The 20290-nt window shown below is 50.7% G+C and overlaps 1 protein-coding gene across 1 annotated transcript in view; it reads left to right on the forward strand.

Moving 5' to 3' along the window:
• Positions 1–3692: 3692 nt before the first annotated feature.
• The window catches only part of C2CD2 (C2 calcium dependent domain containing 2), a 66990-nt gene continuing 50392 nt past the window's right edge, over positions 3693–20290 (forward strand). The window contains exons 1-2 of the mRNA XM_039480520.2: positions 3693–4316; positions 14042–14140. Of these exons, the coding sequence (XP_039336454.2) occupies positions 4038–4316; positions 14042–14140 (378 nt within the window). The 5' untranslated portion in view covers positions 3693–4037. The remainder of the gene's footprint in view (positions 4317–14041; positions 14141–20290) is intronic.

The following is a 20290-nucleotide window of genomic DNA, read 5'->3' on the forward strand; positions in this document are numbered from 1 at the left end:
TCCATGAAGTCAAGTACCCAGGCGGTGTCTGATGGCAGGAGGTGCTCAGTACACACAGCTGTGACTTTCTGAACGCCCGCCAGCTGCACACGCGTGCCTGGTGCATCTGTGGGACACGGCAGGGGCTCAGCCGATGGCTCTCCCTTTTCCATCAGTCGCTCCTGGGAGGGCCCTCTGGCCTGCAGTCTGGTCACTCTCAGAGACTGTGCACACAGCCATTTGGGGTTCACCTGGGAAGTTAATGCAGTTACTCGGTTTGCTGCTTTCCTCCTGGGGAAGGTATCGTGAACTGCATCTCCGTAAGTCATGCAAATGATTACTGGAAGAACTCACGGCCCCTCCTGGAGAGGAAGGCCCTGTCTGGTGCCCAGCCACGCCCTGGCTTCGGGTGACCTTTGATTGGGTTTGCTGGCTCCAGTATTGACCCTGTGAGCAGGACAGGAAGCAGACTCAAAGTGTGTCCCAGCCTCCAGGGGGCGGAAATGACTAAGCCAGCGCAATGGAGCCAAGGAGATTGGGTCAAACGTCTCCAGACTCCGGTCTCCCGAAATCTCGCTTCCCAAGGCGGCTGCTGAAGGCACTGGGCCAAGTCTTAAAAGCATTTTGCTAAGACGGAATTCTCAAAATGTTGGCCCCCAAGTGCTGCTGGGGGGAAGCCATGTATTCCCACTTGCTAGAGGTCCCTGGTAGGGCCTGGGAAGTGACCATCACTGTCCCTCGGGTCCCCCTAGGTGCTGGTCTCTCAGAATATTGGGGCAAAACTTGATAATTCAAGCAAGACTAATAATATGAACTGCTTCAGGGTGAAGGAGAAACTCCACTCAATTAAAGACAACTGTAAATTTCTTGGACCCTGTTTTTCTCCCCCTGCTTCCAGAAATTTCAGAATCACATTGAAAACTACAAGTCCCACATTTTTTTAAAAGTATTTTTTAAAACCCAAAAGTATAACAAGGCATAACTGTCTATAGACACGAGATACACGACACCAGACTATTAACTTCCAAATATCTATTAATTTCCAAAAATGTCACATCATCTCAGAACCTCCCGGGCTCGGTAGAGGAAGGCGTTCAAAGACTCCCAGCTTCGACGCAGGGTTGTGGCACTGCACCCAAGACTGCGTGACTCAGCAGAGATACCCAACAAACCTCATCTCCACCACGCGCATTTTAGAAACGTTTTAAAATGAAAAACAGAGCAGTGGATCTTGACTCTGGCCTCAGACTGAGCTACTATGAAGCACTGTGAAGAAGAATGCAGAAACCCGGCTTCCTCCCTCCTGCCTGGAGGCCTGTCATGCTAGCGAAGGAAGCCCTGGTCCAAGGCTCCCGGTGGGCCTGGCAGGTTGATGGGAAGCGGGCTTGGCTTGCGCTAAACAGCTGGGAGCCGGGAGCTCAAGGTGAGCACACAGGAGGAGCCACAGCCACCCTGCTTCCCCTTTATGAGCAGCTAAAAATAGCAAAAACCGCTACAGAGTGATGGAGACCATTGAGGGTTTTGGTGGCGACAGAGCCCTTCCTGGGCAGACCCGCAGTCTCACCCCTTGGGTCAAAGGGAGATGGGGTGGAGAGAGAAGTGCTGAGAGCAAGAACGGCCACGCGGTGGGGAGGGAGGGAGAACGCTGTGCTCTCGGAGAACCCAGCCCTCTAGTATTTTCTGCCGTGGGATAAGGGGCCTAGCAGCTGCTGGATGTGTAGGGCTGGAAGCTTGGGCAAAGGAAGCCTGGTCTTTTTCATAGATGTAGAAGATGTTTCTGTCCCGACTGCATGTTCTGGCCAACCGCATTGTCCTGCAAGCTGGCATCATCCCTATTTTCCCTCAATTTGCTTCTCCACATATGTAATTCAATATCTATATGCTGGAATTCTCTTTGAAAACACTTAACAGGGCCAGGAGCTGTGGCTCACACTTGTCATCCCAGGCCTTTGGGAGGCCGAGCTGGGCGCATCACCTGAGGTCAGGAGTTCAAGACTGGCCTGGCCAACATGGCGAAACCCTATCTCTACCAAAATACAAAAATTAGCTGGGCGTGGTGGTGGCGGCGGGCACCTGTAGTCTCATCTACTTGGGAGGCTGAGGCAGGAGAACTGCTCGAACCTGGGACATAGAGGCTGCAGTCAACTGAGATTGCGCCACTGCACTCCAGCCTGGGGGACAGAGCAAGACTCTGCCTCAGGAAAAAATTAAAAAAAAGACGGAAGTGTGACGAATTCCAAAGTAGGGGTGGTGGTTAGTTTACAGTTTGTTGCAAGCTTCTAAATAAAGCAAGTGGGATGAGTGAGCACGCAGGAGGCCTGAAGGAATGAGACTGGTCCCACCGGTCACACAGGACAGGCCCTCCTCAGTGCCCTCATGGCCACAGGCGGCCTGCACACACATGGCACCGGGACACTGGGCCCTTGGTCTCCTCACCCCGGTTATTCTAGCAAGGGGACTGGCAGGACTCGAATTATCCAACTGCATAGGTCTAGCTACAGGTCAGGAAATAATTAGACGTTTCTGCCAAATAAGAAGGGATTTATTTTGTTTCTGCCTAAAATAACACAGAATAGAAAAAAAGCAGAGCAGTTCCTCCCACCTAAGAGGGTGCGGCAGACTGGAGCGCTAGCGTGTAACAGATGGGTCACCTGCAAGAAGCTGATAGCCGCATTCTTATTTCCACTTTGGCTCACAGGGGCCCATCCCAAGCTCACCTGGGCAATCCCGTCTGATCTCACTTCCCTGCCAGCTTCCTAATCTGTTCCCTACAAAGACTCTCTGTGCAGCTGCTGTTCGAGTCCTTCCTCTTTCCTGAAGAAAATCCAGGCCCGCGGGTTCAGGGCCACAGTCCCCTCTGATGAACCAACCACAGGGCCTACAGCAGAGCCCTGGCTAGGGAAGAGAAGGCCAAACGCTCAGTCCATCTAATGCCTTTCAAGGTCAAGTCCTTTTAATACAGCTGCAGAAAACACAATTGAATCACGCTGTCATGGTTCAGGCGTGTGTTAGACCCGGAGAATCTCAGGCTAGTGTGTTTCTATGGCACTCCCTAAGGACTGCGTTCGCTCTGCAAGAGGAGGGAGCAGGGGTGTCTCACGCACACACATACACAAACACACACACCATACCACATGCACCACACTGACACACCACACACATATGCAAACACCACACTCACAACACACACACCACACTTAGAACACATCCCATCACAGGCACCCCCTGCTCCCTCCCCCACACTGAATGAATGACAGCCACACAGAGGGCGGGGCCTGGGCCTGGTGCTGAGCCCCTCCTTGCCTCTGGGCAGCACAGCCCCTAAAGCAGGCCCGGTCCCCGGCTCCAGGGGCAGCCACGGATTTTCAGGGACTTTCCGAGGACTGAGCCCGGAGCCTCTCCCGGTGACCAGCAAACGGCAGTCCTCGAAATCACCCTGACTGCGCGCCGTGCACACGCAGCGTCACGCGAGTGCACACACGCGCGCTGGTGCCAGCGCACAGCAGCCGCCGAGGTCGGACCGGTGGATCCGGAGGGGCGGGCGGCGCGCGCACGTGGCGGGGCCGGGGCCGCTGGGCCTTTAAGGGGGCGGGGCGGGCCGCGTCGGGGGCGGGGCGGCGGCGGGAGGGCGGCCCCACAGGTCCGGCCGCGCCCCCTCCTCGGGCCCCGCCCCCGCCGCCGCCCCGCCCCGCCCCGCCCCGCGGCCCGAGCCTCCTCCGGCCACCCAGGGCCGCGGGCGGGACGCCCAGGGCCGCGCGCAGGAGGAAGCGCGCCCGGCCGCGGCCCGGGAACTTCCAGACGCCGAGTCGGGAGCGCCGGCCGCGGGGTCCGCTCGCGCCCCTGTCCCGCACGAGTGCGGGGCTCGCGCCCAGCCCCGGCCGCCGCGCGTTCCCGCCCCGCCCGGAGGCCCCGGGCCGAGCTCCCCGCCGGGCTCCGGCCCCGCCGCGCCCCCTCCACGCCCCCCGCGCGCCGCGGCCGCCGCCGGCGCGTATCCCGAGCCCGCCGCCCGCGCCCGGGGCTGCCGGGGAAGTTGGGGCGAGGCGGGCCGGGGATGCGCCATGGCCTTGGCCCGGCTGGGCTCGTGGCTCGGGGAGGCGCAGTGGCTCGCGCTGGTGTCGCTCTTCGTCGCGGCCCTGGCCACGGTGGGCCTGTACCTGGCGCAGTGGGCGCTGGCCCGGGCGCGACCCCAGCCCCGGCGGCGGGCGCTGGAGCCCGGCGAGGGGCCGCGCCCGGGGTCCGACGCGCTGCTGTCCTGGATCCTGACGCTGGGCAGCTGGAGGAGCCAGTGGCAGGCGGCCTGGGTGACCGCCCTGAACGAGGAGGCCGAGAGGAAAGGGGTGAGTTTCCGGGACGGCGGGCCGGGGGTGGCCGGGGCCGGGGCGGCGGGCCGGGCAGAGCGCTCTCCTGGAGGCGTCGCTGCAGCCCCTGACCGCGGCGAAGTGAGTCCTCCCTGCAGCGCGGAGCATCCCTGAGACTTAGGAGCGAGACGGGGGAGCGAGGACCCTTGACGGGAGACCAGAGTGATGGATTTTATTCCCCAGACGTCAGGTGCGCCAGGCCCTGGGCTCCGCGGGGGACAGGCTGACGGCTGGAGGGACCTGCCTTGCCTGGAGTCCCGGGGCCAGTTCCCGTGCCTGATAGGACACGTACTGAGCTTGCACCTGATACGTGAATAGCCCTGACCCCAATGTGCTTCCTCCTCTCGCAGAGCTGAATTTCACCAAGAATTTATCTCCAAAGACTTGCGTTTCTTGGTATATAAAAATGCTGATCATTTGCTGGAGGCCAGCCACTGGGCAGACATTCCTACTGGGGCTTTCGGCGCGTCTGCCATCTCTGAGTCCTCAAAACTCCTGTGACATGGGTGTTACGACTGTTTTACAGATGAGGAAACCGAGGCCCGGAGAGGGCAAGCAGCCTGCCCAAGGCCACACAGCCTTGGGCGGCAGAGCTGGCATGTGCGCCCAGTGGCCCTGGCCTGCAGGCGAAGGGCCTCTGTCTCACCTCTGCCGCCTCTCAGTCCTGTGGGTGTTTCCGAAGCCGCTGATTACTTGGAGACTTATTTTTGAGTTAAAGACATCTTAGTTTAATGCCAGACTCTGGCATCTACTGTCCTTGGGCATTTCACAGGAGGGGTTGGAGCCTGGGTGGGTCTGGCGAGGCCCCTAGTCTTGGCTGCTTCTCTGCGTGTTCCAGAACACAGTTTCCTGCACCTGTGTGTGCAGCTCAGTGGCCATTCGCTGTAGAAATAGCAAAATTGCTAATTTTGAATGTCTGGACCCATCAACCTTCAGAATATTCCACGGTGGGCCACCCTGTGCCTGGTCTTTGTGCCATGGCCTTGGAAGACATCGCCATGGAGTTAAAAAGCAAAAAAGCTTTGAATGTCAGCATACAGCCAGCACATTGAGAGACCTTGTCTGAACTCTTGAAAAAGAAAATAAATGACTGTACCTTTTGAATGAAAAAAGGCTTCAGGGTCAGTCAGCTGACTTTTGTCCTGGTGCCCAGAATCTGTGCCTCGGCTGTCCAGCCCTGGATAGCTTCTCAGGGAAAGCAGCTGTCTCACATCCAGGAGCAAATACAGGTATTTCTGCAGGAAGCGGCCATCACTGACCCCTGACTGACGTGGTATCAAGGCCTGGCTTCTGAGGCCAAGTCCTCTGCAGGCTGGTGGCGTGATTGGGCACAGATCTCATCTCTGTCCTTTGCAGGAGGCAGGCGAGTGTTCAGGAATGACTTGTAAGTTCTGCTTCTGACTTTGGAGTTTCAGGCTCAGAGGCAGTGACCCTACCTCCTGTATATGTGGGATGGTTCTTTTCCTGACATCTATTCATTGGCCTCAGAAAATAGGATCCCCTTGGAGAAGATCCTTCCATATTCCCATTTACCTGAAGTGCGGGAGGTGGAGGAGAGGACATCCCCGCCCTGGCATCTGTCTTGGGCGGGTCAAGTCAGTCTGAGAACACTGAAGGACATAATTGAAAGTTTTGGATGAAAACTTTTTACCTGAGTTTTTGTGTGCGAGCAGGGAGGGTCTGCATTCAAGGGGAGGAGAGAGGGTCTCTGCGTGTTTGCGCCTGCTCTGTTCCCTCTCTGCTGTGGGCCCCACGCCGCAGTCTCAGGCACCGCCTCCCCTGCCCTCCTGCCCGGAAGAGGCAGTAGTGTCCCAGCCCAGGGACATCTCTGGCATTTTTGCATGGACATAGTCCATCAGTTCTGGGACATCAGTTGTTGATATTGCTTGCTTTCTGGGGGCGGGGGACACAGCCCTGATGCCTAGGAATGCCGTTTCATTTGCATTCAAATGGCAGGTTTTGCAGGCAGATAGGATCTGGGTGACTGGGCTCCTGTGGGTGAAGGTCACACACCCTCCCAGCATCCTGAGCCAGTGCTGCTCTGTGTGGGTGATGGCACCGTGGGTGAGCAGGTGGTGGTGTTTGCATTCCAGGCCGCCCTGACTCCGGCAGTTGTCACATACCTTCCCAGCGGCCTGGGCCGTCGCTGTGGTGACAGTGATGGCAGTGTGGGAGAGCAGGGGCTGCTGTGTGCATCCGTGGCCACCCTGACTCTGGCAGGAGCTTCTTGTCGCCCTCCCCCACCTCGATTCCTACTAATCTCGGATTAGGGCTGACACTCCAAGCCCGCTCTCGCCCGCCTGCCCGGAGAGCCACAGCTTAGTGCTCCTCCTCCTGCCTCTGCCTTGTCCTCATATCACTCTGTCCTACCCAGGGAGGATACCAGTTCTTGGCCTGTCACTTAGGGATTGAGAAAACACTGGTAATAACTTAATCACACCCAGCATTCTCTGTGAAAAGTGGAGTTTTCTATCCAGTGGAACGATAACTCCTCCCATTCCAAGTTTTACCCCAGCTTTGTATTTTAAGATGGAAAGAAACCCTAAAAACTCTCCAAGCCAAAGCCCCTTCCTTCACCAGAAGGGGAGACTGAGGCCCGTGAGCTGGAGGGATTTGCCGAGGTCTGTCCATCTGTGGCTGCAGCCTGTTCCTTTGTGGGAAGCAGTTTCAACTTGGAGACCCAAAGATTTCTTTTAAATGAGAGCCAGCAAGAAGGGCTCAGAGAGTCGAGTTGTTAATGTGTTATCCCAAACAGTGGCTCACACCTCCTTGGATCCAAGGACTGGTCAGCTCCGGAGGAGTCCCTGTGCTCTCTGAGGACCACCGCAGCATCACAGCTCCCATGTTGCAGGGACCTCGGGTTCCCACCCTCACTCCAGAAAAGGTTCTGAATTATACGTGACAGTGATTTGCACTGACGTCGGGGAAACCATTGCTGATCTGCCGACTGGCCAGGTGGACAGGGATCGCTGGAGTCTCACCCAGAGAGCTTAGCAGCACACATGCCTACCCCTTCATCTGCCTGAGTAGGCTTGGGGGGCACATGAGGGTGTCCCGTGGATTGAGAATCACCGGTTAGAAACTGCTAGCATACACCTGCTGTCCATCCGAGTGCCTCTTTCACCCAGCACCACCTAAAAGCGGTTGTTTTAGCATTGACTCTTGCCTCTCCGCTTGGTCTGGTGTTGCAGACACGTAATGCCCACTGATGAGATGGCTCTTTGGTCACAGAACAGAAGATCCCAGAACTGGCTCAGTCTCAGGTCAGGCTCCTTAGACTGAGAACTAATATGGCATCCAAAAGCACCAGCTGAGATTTTCCTTTTGCTCCCCTGCGATGACATCAACATTTACAAAGTGGTCCATGATAATCAGTTACACCCCCGACACCGGCTTGGGAGTTTCCGGGACTGCTGTCCCACAGTCTTCGGACTCTGGGAGCAGCCTGCTTGCAGCAGTGGCCCCTGCCCGTGGGCCACATAGCACTCCTCCCGAGGCTGCTGCCGTCTAGACCACGTGTGGGCAGCCCCCGTCCTGAAGTGAGGCCTGTGTTCTGTGCCTGAATCTGGGCTTATCTAGCAGTGGCTCACCTGAGTGGGATGAGGCCCCGGACTAGGAGGGTCCCCAACGCTGCTTATTTCTTTAGTCTTCAGCCCAAGATTTCTTCATAGGAATGTTCTAAATGCAGATGATCAAGACTATTAAACAATTTGCGGTCTTTGTGGAAAAAAAAAAAAAAAAGATGTGTGAACTTGGAACATGTTATTAATAGCACTGACTTGAATAGGAGTTTCTGTATTTAAAAAGTAAACAAAGTGGCCACCAGACTTCAGAGCCTTTGTAATGACCTTCCAGTCGTGCTCACAGAGTCCAAACTCCTTGACCAGTGACGGTGGCCATGATGTAGGAAGCCAGTTGGCAGAACTGTGACCGCTGCTGCGGGATGCCCTTCCCTCTGCCAGCAGAAGGAACGTGCACCGCTTTGGGGCTGTAAACCCCGCACCCTCCACCGGGGACCCTTCTGTTGCTCCGGTGTTCGGGGACCTTTCCTGTATGGTGCCTTCCCGCAGGGCATTCCTTTTGTTTAAGATTCTTATCTCTTTTCTGTTTATTTAACTTCTCTAAATCTTTTGGGTCTCAGCTCAGAGGTCCCTGATCCTCCCCTTCAGCCAGGATGCTCCCTGCCCTGCCCTCCCAACCCCCCAAAGTAACTTATGCCCCCGTCAGCTCCCAGCATTGTGAGCTGGGTTAGAGCCAGGGGCTGTCTGGGCAGAGCCAGACCTAGTGCCCAGCACAAAGCCGGCTCTGGGCAGGCCCTGGGCACAGTGGGGTGAATGATGGGTCCCTCCCTGGCTGGGAAAAACAGTGGTGATGCCCATTACCCCATCTGGACTCAGGCCTTCTGTCTTGGGAGCCAGCCAGGCCTGGGCAATACAAGCTGTTTAATGTGCTTTGTTTTTCACTTCTGAAGAATCAACATTAAAGGAGGCTCCGATGACTTTGCAAGTCATCAATGCAAAACCCAGGAATAGGCGCCAGTTCAGCTTGTTCTGTGCACTTACCCATTCTCCCAACAAGACAGGAATTCAGGAAAGTGTGGGCGTAGTGTTCACATCAACTAAAATTCAGCCAAAGCTCACTTCCACTCCCGAGGGCTCCTGCTAGGTTGCTGAGGAGGGAGGGTACGTTAGCCCGCGGGGAAGCTCCGGAGCTGGGTGCGTGTTTGCTTTGAGCTCCAGCTCTGCACTCCCCGCTGTGTGATCCTGGGAGAATCTCTGAGCGTTGTCTGTAGAAGGGGTAACTTTGGGTTCCATCCAGAGGCAAAATCTACTCTCCTGGAGGTGAGATCAGATCTGCGTGAGGCATTTACAAAATGCCTGGCACTTACTGAGTCAATAAAGGTGGGCTGCTCTCTCTAAAGTCTTCTTTTTTAAACTTTATTTTGAACTGCTTTCACAGAAAAGTTGAAAAAAAAAATCCAGTTTTCATATATTCCTCTGTCAGCCTTGCATAACCACAGCTCAATGATCAGAACCATGAAATTAACATTGGTACCATGTTACTATGAATCATAACACAATGAGATTAATGTAATAGTTCAAGAAATTAACATTTTCACAATGCCTAACAACTAAACCCAAGGCCTTCTTTGCATTTCATCAGTGTTCCGCTTGTCTCCTTTTATCATTCTAGGGTCCCGTTGAGGGTTCCTGCAGTGTTGAGTGACTTCTTCATCTCCTGCAGTCTGCCAGGGTTGCTCCGTCTTTCTTTGTTTTTTTTATGACCTTGATAACTGAAGACTATTGATCATTATTTTGTCTTTCCATTTGTCTGGGGTTTCCATATGGTTGGAGTGCACTGTGTATGGGGCTTGTGATGTCAGCGTGTCTTGTTGCAGTGGATGCTGGGCGTGGTGACTTCGTTGAGTTCTGCTGGGGTCATCCTCATGTATTTTATGTCTCCTCCTGTATTAGTCCATTCTCGCATTGCCAGAAAGTAATGCCTGAGACGGGGTCGTTTCTAAGAAAAGAGGTTTAGTTGGCTGATGGTTCTGCAGGCTGTAAGGAAGCATGGCAGATTCTGCCTCTGGGGAGGCCCCAGGAAACTTACATGATTTCACCATGATTGGTGCAAGGTGAAGGGAGAGCAGGTTCATTTTATATGGTCCAGAGAAGGAGGTAGAGAAAAAGGCGGGAGGTGCTATACACTTTTAAAAAACCAGATCCCAGCTGGGCGTGGTGGCTCACGTCTGTAATCCAAGCACTTTGGAGGCCAACGCGGACAGATCACCTGAGGTCGGGAGTTCAAGACCAGCCTGACCAACATGGTGAAACCCCGTCTTTATTAAAACAAACAAACAAACACACAAAAAACTAGATCTCATGAGAACTCACTCACTGTGCAGTACCAAGCAGGGATGGTGCTAACCCATTCAGGAGAACTCCCCCCACTGTGATCCGGTCTCTGCTGGTGAGGCCACTCTGGCAATACTCGGGATTACAGTTCTACCTGAGATTTGGGCGGGGACGCAGATCCCCACCATGTCGCCTCCTTATATCTTTCCTGCTGTGGTTAACAGGTAGTGTGGGGAGATAACTTCGAACATGCACAGATCCCATTGTGCCTCAAACTTTTCCTCACCATCAGTGATTTTCCAAGCATCAGTGTATCCTGTCTGTAGTGGTGACTTTGCAGCTCTCTTGATGGTGACTTTCTGTTTCCTCTTCCTTCCTGTCTTTATTATTCGGAACTCTACTGCAAGAGAGAACCATCATTTCTCCTCCAGTGAGATATTTATCTGATTGTTCAGCTCAATATGGACTCATGGATATTTATTCTGTGGGTTATAGTCCAGTACTATCACTATTTATTATACTGCTGTATCAGTTTGTTTTCACACTGCTATGAAGAACTTCCCTGAGAGGGACTAATTTATAAAGGAAAGACATTTAATGGACTCACACAGTTCCACATGGCTGGAGAAGCCTCAGGAAACTTACAGTCACGGTGGAAGGGGAAGCAGGGACCTTCTTCACAAGGCGTCAGTAGAGAGCAGAAGGAAGGAGGAACTTCCAAACGCTTATGAAACCATTGATCTTGTGAGAACTCTCTCACTACCATGAGAACAGCATGGGGGAGACGCCCCATGATCCATTCACCTCCCCCCTCCTGGGGTGGGGGGGTTATAGGTCCCTCCCTTGGCAGGTGCGGTTACAAACAGAGCCACACCGAGTCAGCTGCTTAAGTTGTTCTCCTTGGGGCCACCACGGTGCTCCTTTGAGAGCAGGCCCTTTCGTTCTTCCATCAAGCCCACTATTTATTTTCATTTCCTTACTTCATGTTTCCACTAAATGTTTGTTTTTGGCTCATCTTGTATTTTCTCCTTCCCTGGCCCTGGATTCACCCACTTCTTCAAGCAGCCCTGATTCCTTTTATTGGAGGGGTGTTTTGAAACCAAGAGCTAGGCATTGCGTGTGTTCATTACTGCTAGGTTGGCATTGCTCCCTTTCAGTATTCAGTCATCACAAGCATACGTGTGTATACTAACACGTGCACATGTCGGTATTTCTGTGTATTTCTCTTTATGTTTGTCTTAAAAACCGATTGTATCCTGTACCTCTAGTCCAATGGTACAGAGTTCATTTGAGTAGTTTCCCTTTCTTATTCTTAACTCCCTCCTTCAAGAGTAGGTCACGGGACACCTGCTGTCTTATTTACTTACTACTTACGTGTTCAGTTCTAGTATATGCATAAAGTAGTTTCTGAGTTCCCAACCCATGAAACACATTTACTGGATTACAGCATTTATGTGCAGTCAAGATACAGTTTTCCAGGTTTCTTAGGTTATAGCTGTCTTTTCCCATCCCCTTCAGGGTGGTTATATTGTTCATTTGCAGTGCATGTGTTCGTTGGTGTACCAGAGCCACACAGTTTTAATTATGGGGTTTCTATAGTGCGTTTTAGTATCTGGTGGGGCTAGTCACCCTGTTTTCCTTTTTCAGTGTTTTCCTGGTAATTCTTGTGTGTTTCTTTTTCCATGGAGACATTAAATCTTCCTTTAGTCTAAGTGGAATGGGGTTTGGAATGAGGGTTCTCTCAGCATTGACACAGCAGCAGAGATGCAGAGATGCCTGAATTTGTGGTTGTGTGGCAGGCAAGTACGGCCTGCTGCTGACTCAAGGACAAGGCAGATCAGGAAAGGAAAAGCATTCTCTCTTAATAACTTATTTTCCTTGTGAGAGCGTCCCTCGACCTCAAGATTCCCAGCAAACTCTTTGCCAAGTTTGAATTCAGAAGGCAGCAAGGGAAGAGGGTAAACACTACATCTGCACCGAGGCCGGTGTAAGGCAACGTTGTATCTTTAGGCCGCTACAGAAAATACATTGTTTCTCTATTCCACCCTCCAAAGCTGGCGCGCTGCCTGCTCATGGTTCCCTGCCTGGCACTGGCCTCTGTGCTGGGTTCTGTTCTCTCAGCCCCGGAGGGCCTGGCGCACAGAACTGTCTCATCACCAAGCTCACAGCGTGGCCCTGGCCAGCAGGTCCCACCCAAACAAACTCCCACTAGAGAGAATGCCAGGAGAGCAGTCCTGAAACCGTGATTTCATCCCTCTCCAGCAGTACATTTAATTCTCTGCAGATTTTTGGGGGATGAGGTAGATAACGCAAGAACAGGGTGAGGTTGGAAGGGTATAAATCAAAACGTTCTGTCTTTTAGGTTCACTCGTGGTCACCGGGAATTCTCGACAAGTAGTCACAGCATAACCTCATTGCTCGCTCACCCGCACCGTGCTGGTGGAGTCTCCGCGGCACAGTTTTATACCACCTTCCTTCTCCCGCCCTCGCTCAGCCTCGTAGCTGGACCTAGCTCACCACGGTGGAGATGAGCTGCAATGGGAGCGTTGGGGCTGCATGGTTTTAACCACTCAGTCAGAGCTTACTTAAATGTGACGTGCTTTCTACAGAACGTCAGGAACGGAGTTGAAGGACTTTGATCCAGGGTTGTGTTGTTGGAATACACGTGTGGCTTCTCAAGGGCTTAGTTTTGAAAGGACAGGACTTGGCCGGCCACGGAAGCCCTGGTTTCTTTGTTATAAAGCTTTGGTCTTGTTGCCTTGTGGTCCTGTTCATTTAATTGCACATCTCCTGTTTGGATTTTTTTTTTTTTCTTTTTGAGACCCTGTCTGGGGGGTGATCTCAACTGAATACAACCTCTGCCTCCTGGGGCGAGTGATTCTCGTGCCTCAGGTTCCTGAGCAGCTGGGATTACACGTGTGTGCCACCACGTCTGGCTAATTTTGTGTTTTTGATAGAGACAGGGTTTTGCCATGTTGTCCAGGCTGGTCTCAAACTGCCAGCCTTGAGCAATCTGCCTGCCTTGGCCTCCCAAAGTACTGGGATTACAGGTGTGAGCCACTACACCTGGCCTTGCTTGGAGATTTTTAATTGCAAGAACCAGAACAGACATGAGCTGACCGAGTTTCCTGGAAGTAGGCTGGGGGGACATGCAGAGCCAAGGGCAAAGGTGAACCTCAGGGCCAGGTGGCTCCAGAGGGCTGTGAAGTAGGGGCCAAGGGGTCTGCTCTGTGGGCAGCCACTAAGCATGCACATTTCTAGCTAAGGAATCTTGTCCACCCTCTCAGATCCCAGGGAGAGGCCAGCCCCTGCGGGCTAGGAGAGGAGAATGGGGGGGCATCTTAAGTAACCATGCCACAGCAACTACACACAACAGGGAGTGGTGACATCCAGACCAGAGTAGAGGACTGTCCCTAGGAGTCAGGGAGGACACAGCCCAGAGCCCTCTGTGCTGGGCCAGGTGTCCCACTAGACCCACAGATCCACTGAAGTGCAGGAAGGGGCTCTACCCTGAGAGTCTGTGTTTTTTCCTTATGCTGTCAGCAGGAGGATTCAAAACACCCTTCGCTGCCTTCCTGTGGCATCTTCAGGTTCGTTCCTGGGTTCCTGTCCTTTCCCCGCCTGCTCTCATAACTGAACCCTGCCCACTGAGCACAACCATCACCAGCTGCTCCTTGGAGGTGCAAACCTACTGATGTTTTACCCATTGCTGCTATTTAGAAGCACAGAGTTAACAGAAAGATGTATTCGTGCAGTTTCTTAATTTTTCGGAACTTTACACAGATACGTAATTTAAAAGGCGCAGCCCCTCCTGTGCACGCCCCTCCTCATGCTGCCCCTCTGTTCCAGGGCCCGCCTTTCCTGTCCTTCGAGGAGGACCCGCGGCAGCAGCCCCTGGAGCTGGCGGTGGAGGAGGTCTCCAGTGTGCTCAGGTCTGCGGAAGAGAAGGTGAGCGGGGCTCACTGAGTTCCCTCCTACAGGAGGAAGGGAACTTCATGGCTGGGGCAGGGAGTTGACTTTGTTTAGAGTCATCTAAAATGCAGAACCCTTACGCTAGAACAAAATCAAAACAACCGTCGGGCTCAGCTGATGGGTGTTGAAGAAAGTGCGATCCGTCCACGTAATGGGACGTTATTCCGCCTTGCAAAGGAACAAGAGCCTGACACTTGCTGCAGTGCAGATGAACCCTGAAAATACCATGTCGAGTAGAAAAGGCCATCCCCAAAAAGCCTCATATTGTGTGATCCATGTGTGTGAATGATCCAAAATAGATAAACCAGTAGAGACACAAAGGAGGCTCATGTTGCCAGGGCCTGGCTGGGGGGCTTTTGGGGGAATACAGAGAGTGACTGCTGGTGGGTTTAAGGTTTCATGTTGGGGTGACGAAGTGTTCTAAAATGTTGGTGGTAGTAGTTGTAGAACTCTGCGAATATGTTAAAAAGCATTGATTTGTACAGCTTAAACAGGTGACTTCTATCTCAGTACATCTGGTATCTCTTGCTCAAATATGTACATCATGTTGTAGACTTTATGTATTTATGATGTATCTAGAATTATATGCGTGTATTTATGTACGTGTGAGCTATCTCAATGTTTTGTAGAATTCACTTTCCTGTTGCTAACTTACTAGAGTCGTCAGATACCATAAAGTGTAAAAGCTTCTGTGATAAGTCCTAAGAAATTTTCTCTCTCTTTTTTGGTTTTGTTTCATACTTTTTTTTTAGGGAGGGGATCTTACTCTGTTACCCGGGCTGGAGTGCAGGGGGCATCACCTTGCTGTACCCTCAGACTTCTGGGCCCAAGTGATCCTCCTGCTGCCCCAGCCTCCTGAGTAGCTGGGACTGCAGGTGGATGTCACCATGCCTGGCCAATTTTTTTATTTCCTTTTTTCTTTTTGCAGAGATGGGGTCTTGCTACGTTGCCTAGGCTGGTCTTGAACTCTTAGTTTCAAGTGATCCTCCCACCTTGGCCTCCCAAAGTGCTGGGATTATAGATATGATTCTCCATGACCAGCTGAAACTTTATCTTCAATGCAAGTCTTACCCTTGTACTTATTATATTATTGTTGTTGTTCTGGTTATTATACGTTCTCCTTACTCTTGGGCTCTGAATTTTCCCCATTAATAAAAATAGTTTATTTGCCAGTTATGCTGAGCATAACGAGCACATCCAAAGACCAGCTCCACATGGAGAGACATGGTATTCCCGTTGGTTGCTGAATGCACTGATTTGTAATTGACAGTCTAGAGTTGCAGTTAGACAGGAGGATATGGTCTCACTTTAGGAGGAGAAAGAAGGAATCAATGCTTCCCCTTTCCCCATAACTCACATGTGTGTTTCCCATACGTGTATAGAAATAATAGATTTTTGAAAGCATCATCTACACTGAAGTTGTATCCTCCATCCCCCACTCCCTACCTTCAGTGTTGACTGTTCTTCTAAAGCTGGGCTGCTCCTCTTTCATTCTCAGCCTGTGTTTGTATGTCCTCTGTGTTGCTGTATGATGTGTATGGCTCTGTCTGCATTTTATTATCAAGTTAGGTGTGTGCGTACCATTCAGCAGACAGCAAGGAGGAGGTGCCTGTGTGGCCCCAGATGGAAGAGAGTGTTGCCAGCCCCCTCCTCCCCTGCTCACGTATCCGTGTGACCACTGGGGTATTCTTTGTGTGTTCAACACTTCTATCATTTCTTATGTACGGTTTTGCAACAAACTTTCTCCATGTAGAGCACCGTAATTTTGAGGCTTCTCCAGGTTGGTTTTTGTTCTTTTCTTTGTAGTTCATCTTGCTTCAACCATAATTCAGGATTCCAGATGAACCTGCACTCACTCACCCATCTCCTGCTGTTGGATAATTAAACTGTTTTCTCTTTTTCCCAAAAGTACAGGTTAAGCATCCTTTATCTGAAATTCGTGGGATCAGGAGTGTTTTGGGTGTCAGATCTTTTGGGGGATTTTTGAATATTTGCATTATTTTTTACTAGTCAAGCATTTCAAATCCAAAATACTCCAATGAGCATTTCCTTTGAGAATCACATCGGCACTCAAAAAGTTTCAGATTTTGGAGCAGTTCAGGTTTTGGATTTTCGGATTCGGGATCTCAGTCTGTACCTCCTGACTCCTCAGACACAAGCACCGGAGAATCCCAGGGGCAGGCCTGAACCTGCCGGTCGCTGGTGTGCGCATTCAGCTTGACCGAGTGTTCCTGAGCCAGTCACCCAAGTGCTGTCTGGTTTTCCGTGCCCCAGCAGCACAGGAGAGCTCTCTTTCCTGCATACCCTTCCCAGTACTGGAGCCACACTTAGATAATCCTTGTCATGAATGTCAGGAAGTCACAGGAAAATACTGGGGTTGCAGGAGGAAGCCAAGGCAGCAGTGCAGGATGCTGAGACTGGCACCACCTGGAGAGCCAGGAGGGCCCTGTGGCAGGTGGACCAGTGCTGCGCATTTTACGCTCTGGCGAGCTGCGGCGCACAGACCTCACCTGTGGGCCTGACCTCCTGGAGCTGCTCTGGAGGTGCCTTCCCTGGCGGTGAGCACCCTCTCTATTTGTAGCAAATAGGTACCGAATCCCTTTGTGGCTGAATGGTTTCTGTATGGTGTTTTCTGATACTTTCCCAAGTAAGGGAGGAGTGGAATGTTCAGGGCCGGCCTGGACAGGGAGTGGAGGGAGCAGAACTGTGGAAATAGCAGGAGTCTATCTTTAAAAACCTTCACATTGCCAGAAACGTGGCCTCAGACAGTAGGTGATTCAATCGTAATCCTTTTAATAAACACAGTTCCAGAAATGGACGTGACAGAAATAATACATGTAAATTTAAAGTCAAAAACAACATCGTATTTGTACGGCCATGACCATAGCAACATTTTTCGTAGCAGCTGAAAGGTGGAAGCAACCCAGGGGCCTGTTGATGGGCGAATGGGTGAAGAAAATGTGGCTTGTTCACACAGTGGAACGTCACTCAGCCAGAGAAAGGAAGGACGTTCTGATGCGGCTGCAACAGGGATGAGCCTTGAGGACACGGTGCTCCGTTACATCAGCCAGATGTGAAGGGACAAACGCTGGATGAGTCTTCTTCGTAACGGTCCCTACAGTAGCCTGATTCACAGAGACAGAAAGTGGAATGGAGGTGCCAGGGCCTGGAGGGAGGAAAGTGGGGAGTTCATGCTTAATGAGGACAGAGTTTCAGATTGGGAAGATGCAAGTTCTGGAGGTGGGCGGTGGTGCTGGTTGGTACAACAGAGTGAATGGATGGAATGCCACTGAACTGTGCACTCAAAAACGGCTAAACTGGTAAATTTTACCACACTAATAAAAAATATGGAAGGGTATGGAGATTTCTTTCTTTTTTTTTTTTAAAGAGAGAAAGAAAAAAAATAATAAAATTAAAAAAAGAATAAAGGAGAGGAAGAAAGAGAAAGAGGAAGAGGGAGAGAGAACGGGGGTGTTGCTTTATTGCCCGGGGAAATTTCTTAAAGGTTTCATTATTCCACATAGCAAGCTTTGTTCGATTTGTTTACCCTTCCTTCACCTGAGCTATGATTTGCCAATCCTTGTCAAGTGTCAATGACTTTATTTTCTTTTTAAAATGTATCTTTTAAGTTGACAAAAATTGTACGTATTTATGGCATACATCATGTTTTGATATACACATACATGTGGAATGGCTAATCTAACATGGACGATGTCATATACTTACCATTTTGGATGGTTAGAAATTTAAAATGTGCTCTTTTAGCAATTTTCGGGTATATAATGTATTGTTATTAACTTGAATCACCATGGTATACAATAGATCTCTTGAACTTACTCCTTCTAACTGAAATTTGGGATCCTTTAACCAACACCTCCCCAGTGTCCCCAGCTCCCTAGCCCCTGGTGACCACCATTCTGCTCTTGGCTTCTTTGCACTTGACTTTTTAAGATTCTACTTTTAAGTGAGATCACGTGGAATTTGTCCTTCTGTGCCTGGCTTATTTCACTTAACATAACACCCTCCAGGTTTACCCAAGCTGTTGCAGATGGCAGGATTGTCGTCATTTTTGAGGCCAGTATCCGTTGTGTCTGTCTGCTACACTTTCTCTGTCCATCCATCTGTTGACAGACACTTAGGCAGATTCCAGCTCTTAGCTGTTTGGAATAATGCTCCAGGTGTCTGATTGTATTTTCTTTGGATGTATCATTGACCTTCGAACAGCGTGAGGGTTGGGGCACTGACACCTTGTGCTGTCAAAAATCCACATATAACTTTTGACTCCACAGAAACTTAACTACTAATAGCCTACTGTTAACCAGAAGCCTTACTGATAACATAGTCAATTGACATATATTTTGTATATGTATTATATACTCTATTCTTACAATGAAGTAAGCTAGAGAAAAGTGTTATTAAGACAATCATATGAAAGAAAAATCTGTTTACTATTCATTAGGTGGAAACGGATAATCACGAAGCTCTTCATCCTCGTCATCTTCATGTTGAGTAGCTGAGGAGGAGGAGGAGGGAGAGGAGGGGCTGGTCTTGCTGTATCGGGGTGGCAGAGGTGGAAGAAAATCCACCTGTTAGTGGACCTGTGCAGTTGAAACCCATGTCGTTTGAGAGTCAACAGTATACATGGCAGTGGAATTGCTGGACCGTATGTTAGTTCTATGTTTAATTTTTAAAGGCGCGTCCACATTGTTTTCTATAATGGCCGTAATCATTTGCATTTTCACAAACAGTGCACAGGGGTTCCCTGTCTCCACATCTTACCAACACCTGTTGCCCAGTTCGCACAGGTTTGAGGTGGTATCTCACTGTGGCTTTGATTTGCATTTCCCTGATGATTAGTGACGTTGAGCACGTCTTCATAGACCTGTCGGCCATCCGCATGGCTCCTTTTGAGAAACATCTATTCAGATCCTTTGCCCATTTCTTTTTTATTTTCTTTTTTTTTCTTTTTTCTTTCTTTTTTTTTTTTTTGAGATGGTGTTTTTGCTCTTGTTGCCCAGGCTGAATTGCAGTGGTGCAGTCTCGGCTCTCTGCAGCCTCCGCTTCCCCAGTTCAAGTGATTCTCCTGTCTCAGCCTTCTGAGTAGCTGGGATTACAGGTGCCTACCCCCATGCCTGGCTAATTTTTGTATTTTTAGTAGAGATGGGTTTCACCATGTTGGCCAGACTGGTCTTGAACTCCTGACCTCGTGATCCACCCGCCTCAGCCTCCCAGAGTGCTGGGATTATAGGCATGAGCCACCGTGCCTGACTCCCTTTGCCCATTTTTTTTTTTTTTTTTTTTTTTTTTTGAGACGGAGTTTCGCTCTTGTTACCCAGGCTGGAGTGCAATGGCGTGATCTCGGCTCACCGCAACCTCTGCCTCCTGGGCTCAGGCAATTCTCCTGCCTCAGCCTCCTAAGTAACTGGGATTACAGGCATGCGCCACCACGCCCAGCTAGTTTTTTTGTATTTTTTAGTAGAGACGGGGTTTCACCATGTTGACCAGGATGGTCTCGATCTTTCGACCTCGTGATCCACCCGCCTCGGCCTCCCAAAGTGCTGGGATTACAGGCTTGAGCCACCGCGCCCGGCCTGCCCATTTTTTAATTGGGTTATTTGTTTTCTTGCTGTTGAGTTATTTGAGTTCCTTATGTATTTTGGATATTAACCCCATCAAATATATGGTTTGCAAATAAGTCATTCCACTCTGTCTGCTGTCTCTTCACTCCATTGATGATTCTGTGGCTGTGCACAAGCTTTGTAGTTTGATGCAATCCCATTTGTCTGTTTTTGTTTTTGTTGCCTGTGTTTTGGGTATCATGTAAAAAAAAAATCAATGCCCAATCCAAGATCTTAAAGCTTTTCTTACGTTTTTCTCCAGTGGTTTTATAGTTTCTGGTCTCACATTTAAGTTTTTCATCCATTTTGAGTTGATTTTTCTATATGTGCGAGATAAGGGTTTAATTTCATTCTTCTAGATGTGGATAGCCACTTTTCCCAACACCATTCAAGGTGTCAGGACTTTTTTTTTTTTTCTTTTTTTTTTTTTTGAGATGGAGTCTTGCTGTGTCACCCAGGCTGGAGTGACATGATCTCTGCTCACTGCAACCTCCACCTCCTGGGTTCA

This window comes from Saimiri boliviensis, chromosome 18 (assembly GCF_048565385.1).
Source record: "Saimiri boliviensis isolate mSaiBol1 chromosome 18, mSaiBol1.pri, whole genome shotgun sequence".
Taxonomy (NCBI): domain Eukaryota; kingdom Metazoa; phylum Chordata; class Mammalia; order Primates; family Cebidae; genus Saimiri; species Saimiri boliviensis.